Here is a 15,626-nt window from a genome sequence, read left to right on the forward strand (position 1 = left end):
TAAAACTTCTATAATACGAGTGATGACGTCATTAATATGAACCAAAAACACAATATCTGTAATATTACGCAGACCGCGGCTGCACTTGCCACCGAATCAAAAGCCAATACAGATTTGAGGACAAAAAAAAATGTCGAATATATCATATTTCATGGAAAAACAGCAGAAAATCGGTGTTGATTTCCTTTGTGAACGAGAAGCGGATTCAGGATGCGCGTCGTAATAGTAATAATAATAATAGAAGCGTAGAACGCAAAACCGGGTCGATAGGGTACGGTAAATTGGTATCACTGCGCGGATACCGGCAACCGGCATTGTCAGCTGTGGCGTTGAACATTTGTGCCAAACCACGTCCATAGTTCCGTTTTACGTCTTGTCGTAGCCGGTAGTCCTTCGCTGTTCGGTTGTTCAGCCTCAGATCACCGATTATTATTGTTGTTGTTGTTGTTGTCGTTTTCCCCGTCGACTGTGAACTCAAATTCGCAAAAATAAAACATTCGTGCGAAAACAATTTGAAAAAATCGCCGCTCAAAAACTTCACCGTTTTTCTTACGATTTCAATCTGTGTTATTTAAATAACGCGAATATAAACGTAATTACTAATAATATATATTATATATTATATAGTTTATTTCTTCAACTATTTTTTGGTAGATAAAAATGTGCTGTTATAATTTTGTGAATCGGTACGATGGTGGCGTGAGTGTCGACTGATATTGTACGGGAGTGACGCCGGTACATATTTTTTTTCGTGTTTAATTTTTCCCCGCCCGTTTCCTTGATCGCGCTTACGCGCGATAATCGATATCCATCAATCACGTCGTACCACACCGCCAAGCTGGACGCTTCGTTCGCGATCCCGATGCGGCACAGGAACGGGCTGATCCCGGGCGCCGGTAAACGGCTGGCCAAGCGGTCCATCATAGGGACACGCGTCTGCGCGCCGTCCGGCGATGACGGAAAGCTGTGCGCTGGCATCATCGCCGCGGTCAAGACTGCTGCGGACGGCTCTGAGACCGGATATTCAATACGGTTCGACGACGGAACCGGCAGCCGGCGTGAGTACCGGGCCACCGAGCTGGTCGGCCCCGGTTTCCAGACGCTGTCCGACCTCCGACTGATGGCCGGTCAGCGGGTGTACATCACATTCAACGGTCGCGAGATATGCGGTGATGTGGTCGTCCACAGACCAGACACTGAAGAAGTGCGCGTTTCCATAATGCCGCACGGGCACGAGGTGAGTGTTGAATGACAGCGGATATAGTAATATAATTATAAATTCAAATTGTAGGGATAGTTGCTGACTTTGCATAGCGATTACGCAGGTCTGTGTAAAAACTATCGTATTACCAAAAAGAAGCGATCTGTCTCGTTTGCGTTTTATAGCGGCGGGACAGCCCGTGTGTTTGGCGCCAAAACGGATGTGTTTTCTTTAAGTCTCGGTCGCTCCCCTGGCCCGCGTCCACTGCCCGTTACTTGTTGCCGGCCGGCGCGAGTGCACGGCTGACCGTGCGATTTTAGTGCGTTTCGTGCTAATAAAAACCGAGTTGGCATATTATAATAACCTAAGCATTGATACTTATTACCTGTACACGGAACTCGAATATCCACGGCGGACGTACGCAGCAGTTTTCCGCGTAGGCACGCCAATTTCACCGGGTTGGCGGCGGTTTCTATATGCAATGCGCGGGCGACACGGTTGCCAACCTACCGTTGAAGCCGGCCGGCCGGCCGGCTGCTGTAGCGGGATCAGCGTACCATGTCGTTTTTTGAATAATATTCATACGTATCAATCTGACGGGCCGAGAGCCCTGACGTATAACGTATACGTATTATACATGGACAGGGAATCTCCTTTTCGACTCCTGTCACGCCACAGCTGGCAGCTGCTGTTCAACGGAGTCAAAACCCCTCCCGTTGGCGGCATTTATGGAATTTTATTTATTTTTTCACCCTTTGACACCCAGACGTCACATACAGAGCGTACTGTTGTCAGCGACGTTGTTCAAGTTTCTGACCTTCCAAAAACTGATAGAAACCGGGTTTTTCGAGAACCACAGATTCAAATATTGTTTTCAAGTATTTTTTTAGGTAACGTGTTAGGCCGTGTGGGAAACTCATCTTCTCCGGTGTTGAAATCAAATATTGAAATATTATATTATTTAAATAATTGTATTATAATATTACATTATAAATGCGGTGTCCGCGGGTCGATGCGGGTTCCGTTCACTGCGCAGTTGAAACCAGTTGGGTGAACGGGATGCAACATGGAGAGGGGGTGGTCCTTATACTTTCTACCTCATTTTTATTATTATTATTTTTACATCACAAGTCACCGACGCGGTGTGTGTATAACAATAATAAAATAATATTCACGTATACAATAAAAATATATACCTTTCTCCTGCCGTACGCGAGCGTGCGCGACATTCCGTTGGAACGTGATTTGGCGAAAGGACATCGTAATTGCGTCAAACACGTCCCCCCTCACAACGCCTCCGCCGCACGCTTCTGTGTACCACTTGGCGGCTGGAAACTCGTAACCACAATTCGCTCTATTGACGGAGGTGGGAAAAGTTCGTAGATAACGCGCGTTATCGAAACTTAAGCAATAAACTGTGTGCATATTTAATATTTACAATTTTATTATGATTAACCGATTAGGTACTAAATTTATGCGATTATTACTATTATTATTTATTAATAATATATATTGTACAGATAATAATAATGCACATACTGCGTTGTGCTTGACCTTGACTTTGCCGCGGCGTGTGCGCGACCGATATCGCAGGCTTGAATTACAATCCGGGTCATCTAGTCGGGCCATGGAAAACGCATAGTATACCTACCTATAATATACCTCACTTGTGCGTTTTCTTGTAATTTGCACCATTGTGGTAACCGGTTGCAAGCATGAAAAACATTTTGAGCCTTGAGCTTATAGAAAAAGCCATTGAAAACTCGTCTCGTTTTTTACTTCCTTATAATTTTATGAAAAATAAAATAATTTCATATATGCGAACTTTGAGACATGGGTGTGTGTGAGTATGCATTTCGCCGATTTCACAAGGAAGCGAACCGGTCTTGCGGGTGGAGTGAAAGCATTGCGACTATATTATTGTTGGTTTAATGTAAGATACATAATTACCGGCAGCTACCGGCAACTTATGCATTTTTTGATTATAGCCATAATCTACCCTTACCGAAGGCAATTTATTTACAACCACCATTTACCATTGTTTTCTTTTACAGGGGTCCATCGAAGTAATAAAGAAATTGGATGATGTTCGCGTGTTAGAGTCTAGAAAATCGGCTCGGCTAATGGACCAGGATACAGATTTCGCTAGGTTGGCAGACATGTCAGATAGGAAACGTAGTTCGTCCTCTCAGAATGCTGTAGAAATCAGCGGGTAAGTTTTTGTTAGTATAAAAAAATATAGATTAAAATTATGATTTTTTAACGGATTTTTTGAATTAATGTTGCGGTGTAGTTTGATGTATATCTTCTTCTTTTTCGGTTAACCTTTGGTTGGTTGATAATATTACATCTGGACATAACGATCTCGAGTAAACAAATTTCTTTTAGGCATAATATATATATATATTTGTGATTCTGTGCGGTTCGATAGCTATTTTATAATGAGGACAACGTAATACATTCAGAGATAACGCAGAGATAAAAAATGTACATACGAGTCAAGACGAAGACAATAGAGCAGTTCAATAGCCCGAAAATATCGTTAAACTTAATCATTGTAATAGTACAACATTTCACTTCAGAATTTTGTCGGTCATCTAAATGACACTTGTTTAGGACATGATAAACGTACACTTATTTTGGCACGGTGTCGTATTTGTTAATCGGGCATCAGTTTCCACTATAAATAGAAAATTATTGATGGTTTAGCAATTATATAATAGTAGTTTGTAAGTACTCAGGTAAATAAATAAAATGTTTTTTTTTTTTAATTGAAAAATAATAAAAATCGTCCGGTAGACGGTAGTGTATAGATACGTGTCATAAATATAAAATGTAAACATGAAATGTTTTGATGGAGCGTGCGAGTGTGTGGGCTGGGCTTATCGTACAAATTTTATTTATTGTTTTCATTCGTTGTATGGTTATATTATACATAATATATGCCACAATAATAAAAATAATAATAATTTGAGTGAAAAAGGATAACATAAAAGGAAGGGGTGAGCAATACGAAAATGAAAACGATCTGTTCTGTAGAAAACAGTTACGGTATTTGGCGCGGTGTCTTCTCTCGTTATACTGCTGGTCTTAAATTTATTTCTCCACTGAATTCCCATCTCGATGTGCGTGGGACGAAGAAAACTATTTTACGTCTTTAAATTAGTTTCCGTCGTATGCCGTCGGTTTTCGATAATACTAGGTACAGGTAAAACATCGGTGGTGCCGACAACGCCGCCGCTCGGCACACGCATAGTACCATTCACTTTTACTCACACGGGCGGATTAATAGTATATAAAAAAATGTGTATTAACAGAGTTCCGGTTCCGAGACTGCATATTCTGTCATTTGAAAAACATTGTATCCCGTTCTCCGATACAGATTGCACGTCTGTCTCTCAGATATCCGTGCAAGTGTGTATCAACATGGTAGCATACGCCCAAATGATATAAACGCGACGTAATATTATATCGTAATTGCAAATAGGTACACACTTCTGTATTTTAAACGGTGGTCCCCCTTCGCGTGATGCAAATTGTGTCCGGTAGACCTTGTTGTGTGTTCCATCGCAAAACCGTATTTCAGATTATTAAAACATGCGTGTATTTCGGGCGGTGACTGGAGACACGGAGAGGAGGTGTGCGGTCGCAAAAAAAAAAATAAAAAGAAATAGCGGCCCTCGGATCAGCTGATATTTTTTATTCAAGGTCGGTTGACATACGAACGACCTTGCCATGTTGCCGATGTTCTACTGCTGTAAGCCGGTAAATCATTTAGAACCGGTGCACTGTCAGTACTTGTGTCGCAAATATGTATTTATATAAAGCGTTGTAGTAGATATAGCGTTATATAGTACATCATGTCATCATGTCATCATACACGCTATATAGGCCCTCACAATCCGAATACGGTACGCCACTGTGCCGTAAAAGGTCCGCGTCCTTGTCGTAACCCGTAGGCCCATTAAATAATATAGGCACTATTATAGTCGATTCCATTATTGATCGGCGTGTTCTGTCCACGTTTTTTAGTCAACATTTTTTTTTTATTGAACGACAAAATAATAAATTGTATTTCCCACATGCAAAAGAAATGTAACGAAATTTTAGTTACCTGCAGGTATTTTGTTCATGCTGTAACCCAAATTGGCTTTGATTAATTCATGTTTTATATTTATAGGTATACAGACTTATATAATATATTATATATATTACGCGGTGACATAAAAATTAAATTTGGTGCTTTTCACCGTCATTTTTTTTAATATGAATGACAGTTACAATGCTGTGTGAAAAAATAAACCGTACCCTAGGTCGCGGCCTTTATGTGACAATGTTATGAAATCTGGTTATTTCACTGCATGCATACGCGTACACGAATTAAAAACAATCAAGTTCAATACGATTTCGCAAGGTTGTTGGCGACGCAGGTGCATGGAGTGCGAACACGACAAGATTTTTAAAGAATATATTGTAGTACCTATATAATAGTGTGGGTTACACCAGCGACCATGAATGAGAGTCAAACTGCTGACGGTTGTTATTGTAGTTTTGGCCTACTTATTGCTTTTTCAGTCACGTCGGGCGTGGTGATATCCGAGAAAATTGTCTTCGTTTAACATTGTTGTATTGTTATTGGTTTTTTTCCATAATTATATATTATATATGTCCCGGAACACTTTGGGACCGGCATACAAGGGGAATATAATTAGTTTATAAATATATATATATCAATAAATTTACTATTTGCAGATAGTAATTGCACAAATAAAATCACTCGGCCATTACGTTAAATTACGCAATAATGGAGGTTTATTTACATAGGTATAATGTTTAACATAATATATATTATGTACAGTGTGTATCGGGTAATATGTATACTGGTGTTATATGATTGTTATGCCTTATGGGTTTGTTTACATATATGTTACTCTGATTGTTGTTTGCATTAAACTTATCGATTGAAAATTTGCATGTGTAATGTAAAAAAAATAAAATTACATTGATGGCAATCAACATTTTAATAGGTTTTTTTCTGTATTGAAAATCCGGTTGATGTATCAGCCAATAGTATTGTGATACTTGTAGAAATGTAATATTAAAAATTAGACTGGTTACCCTACAAAATTTATCAAAATTAGAAAGTCAGATTATCTAAGCTAGAATTATGAACAAAATAATAGTTTAATAATTTATTATACAGAAGAGCCGAGGCTCGGGAGATAGATAATGCTTACATAATATTTAATACATAGCTTTAAATTTAAACCTTGATAGTAATAATTAGAATTAAAATATACCCTCACTTGATACCTAGTTCCGTCATCCTTGGTGTTTAAAAATAGAATTCGTACACCAGGTGTGAATCCAGTTGTTTACCCTGACCTTCCATGATATTCTGGTTGAGGCTAAAATCTTAAAATGTAATCAAAATGTTGTTGTTATTGAAAAATTTTTGTTGATATAGTCGGTTTGTTTGTTTTTTATTACTTATTTGATAATAATAGCGCTAAGTACTACACGATTCTTGAATATTAGCATTGTAATTAAAATTGATGATTTTTCTGACTTCTGCAGGTCCCGAAAACGTCGACCCAGCAGTAGCCAAGATCTGGACGAATCCCGTGAAGAGGAAATGAAAGATGAAGACGACGATAATGAACCCAAAGAGGAAGAAATGACAGAGTGTACCGCGGCCTTGGTGTTGATGAGCCTGTCATGCAGTCCCCACTCACCGTCTATACAAGGTCGGTATTTGAATTAAGTGCACTTTTTTGCACCGACCGTATGTCGTTATATTTTTCGTAATCGCATTTGGAGCGAAATAAAATCGCTATTGTTTTCGATTCCGTGTATCGCTACTATATAGTTGTATATTACCTGCATACGGGCACTTTCACCCGAATCCGTTTGTTGTGTTTTTTGTGCGTTCCGGACGTGTGAAAACCCAATGGAAATCTTCGGTAAAACGGTCGCAGTCGGTAACTCGACCTGGATGATGGGGCGGGGGGGTTGTGGATTGCGCACGGCGATAAAATAGTTATATGTACAGTCGCGCGATATAATTAATGTATATGTACATGAATAGGGGGAGGAGTGATATTTTTATATATAGTATAATATTGTATACGATATGGAGGGGAAGTTGATACGCAGGATTTCACTTTCAGTCATGCTCTGCAACGTCCTTTCTCCACGGTTTCACATTGCAACAATATCGCGCCGTGTCCAAAAAAACCTAAACATTAATTTAAACGATTTAAAAAGCGACGACCGTTGTAGTTAGGTGTATCGTACAATATACACTGCAATATACGGGAGGGGGCGTAATAATAATATTATTATAATATTATGCATGTATAATGGCAATACTATCGCGCTTATTGACTCCGCGCTTCAGGTGTTACAGGGTGGCACGCCGACTACACATTATGGTGCATATCATATATTTGAATATACATATTTAGGTATACAGCTATACCTACGCACAGGAAGCTACAACATGCAATCAACGCAATTTCGTTTGCCGCCCACTAAAATATAGTAATATACCATATATGTGTTGCGTCGCAGGGATGCCGTTGTGGTTCGTGCGTGTTTTTGTTTTACGGTGCATTGACACCGCCGCACTGCCATGGCACATACCTATAAAAAAAAATAATAATAATATGTACTTTAACCGGCGGCGGTGCGTTGACCTCTGATTTGACCACTGCTACAGCGGAGTATGGTGTACCTATAATATAATATACATATATACATAATATATGGGTGGTATAGATATATATAATGCTTTACTACAGCAGCAATGTGCAAAGAAAAACCACGTTTAATATACACGCGTCGAACGCGAAAACCGTAATCGTGTAACGTCCGTCGTCCGATATAATATTATGTATTACGCGTAATGTGTGTATAACGGGGCACTTGGCCGCACGTCTAATTATTAAACGGTCGTCGTGTGTATAAATTATAACGGGCGGCGGTGTGTATAACACTTGACCGGGCTCGGGCGTTACACGCATACACTGCATTTACACGTCTTACGGCCGACGCGTGTATCAGTGATCTTAAAATGTATTGAATTTCGTATCGCACTCGATCATTTTTTTTCTTTAAAGCACTTGACCCTGCACATATCTATATATATATTATATTATATAACATGGGATCGAGCTTGCGGTTTTTATTTCGTCGCGTCGTCAATATTGTATTATTATTTATAAATATTATAGGTACTAATCGATGGTATTATTTTAAAAACGCTGTGCAAGCCGCCTGATCGAGGCACGGTTGAGCCTCCGCCACCATCTGGCGCGTGGAGTTCTTATCACTGCCAAGCCGTCCGTTACTCAACAACAACAACAACAATAATAATTCTCCATCGCGTTTTATTATTTTTATTATATAGAGAGTTGCCCAACTGTGGCCTAGATATGATAATGGTAAAAGTGAAAAGCCAGCTTTCTATGCAGCACGCGCTGTACCGCCGTGGTGGCCCAGCTAGTGCGCTTGGGTACACGTTTATGTGGCATTTCGTAACCGGGACGCAGTGTTAAGGACGCGAAGAGCGCGCGCCCGCTGCGGTGTAACCGGTCTCGCGCTCCTGCTGCACCGGCCCGCCCCGCCAACGCGCGCGAGTAGCGCGAAACGCCCGACATTGGACGTGACAAGGACGGACCACGCTCGGAAACTGTGTCGCCGGCCGGCGCTCGTGAGTCGTGACACATAATTTTCGCCTGAACGGCAGACGTATGTTATGCTGCGCATACGTTGAACGTTAATTCATAATAATATAATTATTAGCAAAGCCCCCACACCAGTGAATATCATAGTTTCCAGACTTATAGAATATAGGTATATATATTATATTATATGAGTCATCATTATATAGTTAAAAATATTTTGAGCGTGTTACTACGTGTTATTACGTGCTGAGTGTGTGACGCATCCGTAATTTCTTCCGAATGCACTAATACGACAAATCACGCGCAACATGATACTACGAGAAGGAGGAATTCGTCCAAAAAATTGTGTCTGAATAACACTCATTATTATATAATACCGCGACTACAAGACGTTCGCGCAGCTTTGGTCTTGCGCGTCGGAGGAAATAGAAACAGTTTTTTTTTAACCAGAAATGGTGTTGTATAACGATCACTAGTGCACAACGGTTATAGTTACTGTATGCTTTGTCCCCATACCCATGTACAATGTACATATATAGAGATACACGATGGTGTTGCGCAATAAACTTCTAATTTTTTCTATCCCCGCGAATGGCGTTTTCACGACCTAAAATGGTATAGGTACCTACCTATAATATTATATTATTATACTTCATATGATAACCCGGTTGATAATCTCTCCGCTCTCGTCATCCTGAAAGGCCATGTTCGTGACTGATCATCGGGGGAAAATACAATAAGAACCTAACTAAGAAGTGTTAGGAAGTGTACATTTTATCGTCGAAAATGAATTCAATCAGTATCACTATAAATAGTTTAACATTCGAAACGTACGGTTTTAATCAATTATTATTTGCAGTAAAAATTTTTTTATCGATCAAAATATAGATCATCTATAAAGATTTAACATCGGATTATAGTCTTCAATATTAACTTACGAGATACTATTGTAAGTGTGTGTACAACTCTTGCGGTACCCTCAGTGCCTGTAAAGTAAACAACGTTGTGTCTTATATCGACAGTACATTTTGTTATCGGTCGATTCTCATCACTATGCTGCACGTGCTTACTAAATATTGCACTAACAGCCAATATTTACACGCTGATACTGCATAATCGCCACCGGCACTCCGCGATCGCATAATTATTTATATAAGTGCACTAGTGCAGCACATAAACAGAATATTATAATACTATAATGAGATTAGTTTGATCGTTTTAGAACTTGTCCAATAACAAATGTAACGTTTTGTATGCACCACTTAATCGCTCGACTGTTATCTCAATGACGACCGATATGAGATTTCTGGGACGTATAATATTATACATTATACAGTGGTATCGCGTAAAATGCAGGCGGATTATTCCAATTTTGATGATTTTAATCCGGAAATCGACAATCGCGTGCAAAACACACGCAATCAACGTCATCATTACCGACGTCGTTTTTATGGTTTTTCATATTAAATTGGTATAGTACCTACATAATGTTATAATCGCGTCATTGTCGACGTCCATCACGTACGAAATGCGTGCAGTTCGATCGTATGCATAAGTACAATGACTATCGTTTGACAAATATGAAATAAATTTCGATTGTTCGAAATGTTAGGAAGGTTTAAAAACAAAAACTATAAAAAGTAGTGAAATTCACGTTCGCGCTCACACAAGGACGAATCGTTGTTGTTGTGCGCGTGAACCGACTTACGCACACGCGCTCACGCACAATTGCACAAACACACGAGTGTTAATAATAATATGCGTACCTATACGTCGTGTTTTTTATTATTATTATTCAATTCGCTACAACCTACTACGACGATTCACCACCTGACGACAGCAGAAGTAACCACCGCCCCCGCGTACCGGCACTAGCGTCATTCGATGACGTCACGTCACGGCCGCCTACGAGCTTATTTTCGGTCGGAAACGGCTGGCGTTTGCGTGGGGGCCCGCGAGCGCCCGCCCGTCTCGCGCGCTCGGTCTCTGCGAATTTTCTTGCGCTCGCCCAGCCCTCCCCACACGCACCACCTTCCGACCGGTGTGCGACTGTAATAATATTATACTCGCTATTTTTGACGCACAAGCGTGCTATTTTTGATTTTTTTGTGTTTTTTTTTTTAAAAATTACAACTATGCTTTTTGTATATTATGCTCAGGACGCATCACGCGCTGCCAACAACCTGAGTCGCTGTCTACCAGCCCGTCCACGTCCAGCGAAGGAGCTTTTTCATGTCGCAGCTCACCGTCACCACCATTGAGCGAGTCCAGTTCCTCGGCTGCCTGGAGCGGACGCGGCCTGCCGTCGGTCGTCGACGAAGGTATCGGCCTGACCGACGATGACTTCGAAGACGTGCCCAAGCGAAAGAAGGTCAGTAGCATAATATATGTTACTATATTTAGTGAATCCTGCATCTTACACATAATATTATTATAATGTAATTGGAAAATATTGTTTCAAAGATTTTAATGATTTAACTGTGGTATTTCACATCATATTTTCATATTTTCAAAAGCTGGTTTTTATAATATTATAGTTCGTCGTATATTTACGAACTTTTCAACTGTCGTTATTATAGTGATTACACACAGACACTGTATTATGCATCACGAAAGGTGCTTATATTACTTTAGAATTATATGCGAATGTGTAATAGAACGGCGCTGCAGGCATATATTTAAGTTTGATCTAAAAGTATCACTTCATTTAATATTATGACGTATGCCGGACCTCGTTGAGAATACAGAAAATTCGTATACCGTCTGTACGTTGCTCTTCAAAATTAAATTTCACGTCGATACGATTGTGCTCGGTATATTATGATGAATGTTTAGAATAATTGCCCCGATAGCCATCATCGTCCATCCGTATATACACGCGCGGACCGTCATTATATGTTTCCTCCTTTCTAAAATGGGCCTGAATATGCGTATAATATGTGTGTACGTTGTACGTACTATTAAGTATATTAACATTACGTTAATTCGAACCCAAAGAGATAATATGTGAAATATAAAACTAATAAAACGGATACGCCCCTGTCAGCTTGTTAAAAACCCGCTCTTTGTTTTTTTTTCGCATGCTGATTCTGGTGTTAGTGTAGGTATTATTTTGTTTAATTATTTTTTATTCAATAGCTAGAATTTTCTAGGTGTACATAATAATAATAATTACGGTAGTGCTGTAGGTTTTTTTTCCCCGAAAGTGCGCTGATCCGTTAGTAATAGATATCTATACTACAATTTTCAGTTGGGTGCTTGTAAGCCGTGACGACAATTTTAATTTTTTGACTCTATTCTCTCGTGGACTGTTTCCCCGCCCTCGCACTGCACCAACGTAATCATAAATCATTACCGGAAGGCGAATAAATTTATTTTTTTAACAATAACTGTCGTATTACGATAAATAATTAAAGTTTAACATTTAATCAATTTGACTTGAATACGAATAACTTTTTCTAATCAAATAAAAACCATCAGCCGGTATTCATATACACCTAATAAATAATTTTATGATTATTGTATCTTTTAAAAATATTTCTTGTCAGCATAAGCTAATTTATATATATATATATTATATTCAATAATAACAGCGAGTAGCTATTTATTTATAATTATACTTGGTGTTTGTGTATATTATATTTTATGTTATATAGACATTAATGGTTTCGTGTACAAATAATAATTAACTTCAGCTACATTAACCTAGTAATTTAGGTTCGCCATATTATACATTTAATTTGATAATAATGTGTTATATAGGTTAGTTCAATAATAACCGATTCATATTTTGATCTATTATCTAATATTTATAAGTATCAATAACATTTAATTAAGTTTTTTTTAATGAACATATATTTTCATGAAATACGGCGTACAAGAGTAAAGTCTACAACCATGTTCTGTATTCCCTAAATTTTAAATAGGTAGTTTTAAAATATATAATTGCTATGGCCACGGGGGTGGGATAACCGTCGATCTGATTCCAGGCATACGTATTATGTGAACTATGCAAAGGTCTTATAATAATATGTATTAATGCATCATACACGGTATATAGAGACATCTATACTCCCTTCCTATATAGCAATTGCGACAAAAAAAAATAGTAAAATATTATTTGTTAGACAAATATTCAATACGACAGCTTTCATCCTAAAGCCGCCGAAGAAATCGTTTTTCCTCGTAATATTTATAAATATTATGATAAATGGTCGATAGATAAAAATTGAGATTCGAATGGAAGGAGAAAGTGAGAGGTATTGTTACGTTTACCATCGCTCGTTAAAAGAATGCGAACACATATATAATATAATGACCACGACGAGAGAGGCGTATCATTAAACGTATATATAATAATTATTAATTTGAAAATTTTAAATTTATGTTGAAGTACGTACTCACGTGTTCGTTTGCATAAATATATGATATGCATGATGCATCCCCAAATATGTAAATAGTTCTGTATACAGCGCTGCAGCCTGCAGTTATAGTGTTATCCTCAATGCATGGATAACATGGTACATAATCATAAAGCAAATTCGTACCACGAAGGAAATCGCGGAATGTATTTGGCACGGACGCGGTATAGATAATTGTGGTATACTATATACTATATGGTTGGTGACTATGACGACGGGTGTTGGTGTTTCGGATTTTACCTTATTCTATACATCCATTTGTTCGTGTTTAACAAAATGTAGTCTCGAGTCCGCTTATTTTCCACCTCCGAGCTACATTGAGAGTAGCATTTTACAGGAGTAATAGATATAATAATATATTTCCTTCTACCGCTGGAGGGATTGGTGGTGATTGGCTGTGTCTGGGAATTTCACCCCGACTCGGACCGGTTTTATTTTTTTAAATATCTACTCCGTCGGTTTTGGGCCGCTCCCTCCAAAAACAGCTGTTCACGTTTTTGAATTACGACGCAATAGCTTAATATTCTTTTTACACTCATCATCATCTTCTCTCTTTGGAAAACCTCCGCGTTATTAAAAATAAATATTTTTTTTAAAAATGTATTGTGTGCGTGTGTGCACTGACTGACAATGAGGCGGTGGTGAAGGGGCCACTGGAGTGTCGGATTGCATGCTGCAACGTGTGTCAGAAAGTCCTTGGACGTGTCGGTTCCATGTAATTTTTTTTCTTTTTGTTGCAACTTTGGCCTTGCAATTTTCGCAACTGCACTAGCTGCGGTGGTGCACGTGCGCATTACGCCTTTATTATTATTATTATTATTATTATATATTATGTTTACACGCTTGTGGTGCGTTTTTATAATCCGTGTCCGTCTAATTTTGACGAAATTAAATAATCTAATAATAGTGTCGAATAAAAAAAAATATCATGATGAATAGAAAAAATTCCGCTGACCTTCATGTATTCTCGTAGTTTCGTAACGGGAACGGGTGGCCCCCCAAAAAGCCCAATGGCTGTCGGTTGTTTTACACGCTTTTCCTACTTCCAATCTACTAGTTGTCGGTTCTATTTAAATAAATTATGTATACTGCACCACAAACTGCACGCATCGACCACCACATCGCAATTATGGCACGCCAGTGGTGATAATTTTTGCGGTGTGTCAAGTCCAAAAGTTTGATTCGTTTCATTACCCATACGTTCCCATCGTGGTTATCCCATTATGCGTTATTTATCGCGATAGTGTAGATTGTGTCAAATTCTAATATTATTTATTACATTATGGGATTGCGTTCCGACCACCAACACATGTTATAACAAATATATTTTGTGGTATACACTCAACAATATTTTTGTTTGATAAACAAATTCGTGTCTCCGATGATAATAATTTTATAATATACTTCATTGTTTACTATATTAGTGCAATTTGTAATATATAATGTTGCCGACTGAATAATATCATTATATTCAGTTTTCTGGCGATCGAATGGGATCTACGGACACAACAGCAACTGCAATAATATGTCGGAGAACCGGTCGCGCAACGCACTAACAAAGGATGACAAAGTGGCCTTGGCGTCAAAAAGTGCAATGAAATGCGCGACACGTGCAGCGTCCGAGGCGCGCGTCATCCGTGCGAAATTTCTCGCAATGCAATTCCCTCGTACGTGGCCCACGGACGTTGTCGTCGCCCTATCCCGCTTCCCGGCTGCTGTTCGGTGCGCTGGTATATTACCATTACTACTACTGGTTATTACCTCTATGGCGTCTCTCTCTGTCACTGTTCAGCTTATACCAGCTGTAGAGGAGGAGTGGCAAGTCGTTTCGGTAACGAGTGGTCGTATTATTGTGGCGGGGCGGAGGTGACACGACGGAGGAATAATAAGGGGCCCCTTTTGCGCACGCCCGGGAATGTTCTTTGTTCTGTCGGCGTTGCACGTGGAGTGAAGACCAGCACGTGTGTACAAGAGGGTGGATGGCGCGGGGCGTGCGCGCTGGTCCGCGTCGCAATACCATAACAACGCGGCCATAAAGTAAACGCGGCTGAGCGAGCGGGATAGCGTTCGCGCGCGCGCACTCACACTTGTTGTGACAAAGGAAAAATGGCGTATTTAAGTTTTCTCTCTCCATTTGGAATAAAAATATAAATCGCTTCATGGCGGAAACGCTGTCAAAAAACCACCAGTGCCAAAATGGGGACGACAATAGAAATCGAAACCAAACTGTCATTCGAAAATCGATTACAAATTTTAAAAGCAAACGAACCGGTATATTATACCTACCTACGCCAGATGACGATGATGATGATGATG

The 15,626-nt window shown here is 39.3% G+C and overlaps 1 protein-coding gene across 2 annotated transcripts in view; it reads left to right on the plus strand.

Moving 5' to 3' along the window:
• The first annotated feature begins 336 nt into the window (after positions 1-336).
• LOC100161599 (zinc finger protein 395) overlaps positions 337-15,626 on the plus strand; it is a 32,324-nt gene continuing 17,034 nt past the window's right edge. For both annotated transcript variants that reach the window (XM_008188765.3, XM_001948171.5), the window contains exons 1-4: positions 337-1,237; positions 3,256-3,413; positions 6,779-6,948; positions 11,049-11,260. In XM_008188765.3, the coding sequence (XP_008186987.1) occupies positions 863-1,237; positions 3,256-3,413; positions 6,779-6,948; positions 11,049-11,260 (915 nt within the window). In that variant the 5' untranslated portion in view covers positions 337-862. The remainder of the gene's footprint in view (positions 1,238-3,255; positions 3,414-6,778; positions 6,949-11,048; positions 11,261-15,626) is intronic.

This window comes from Acyrthosiphon pisum, chromosome A3, assembly GCF_005508785.2.
Source record: "Acyrthosiphon pisum isolate AL4f chromosome A3, pea_aphid_22Mar2018_4r6ur, whole genome shotgun sequence".
Classification (NCBI taxonomy): domain Eukaryota; kingdom Metazoa; phylum Arthropoda; class Insecta; order Hemiptera; family Aphididae; genus Acyrthosiphon; species Acyrthosiphon pisum.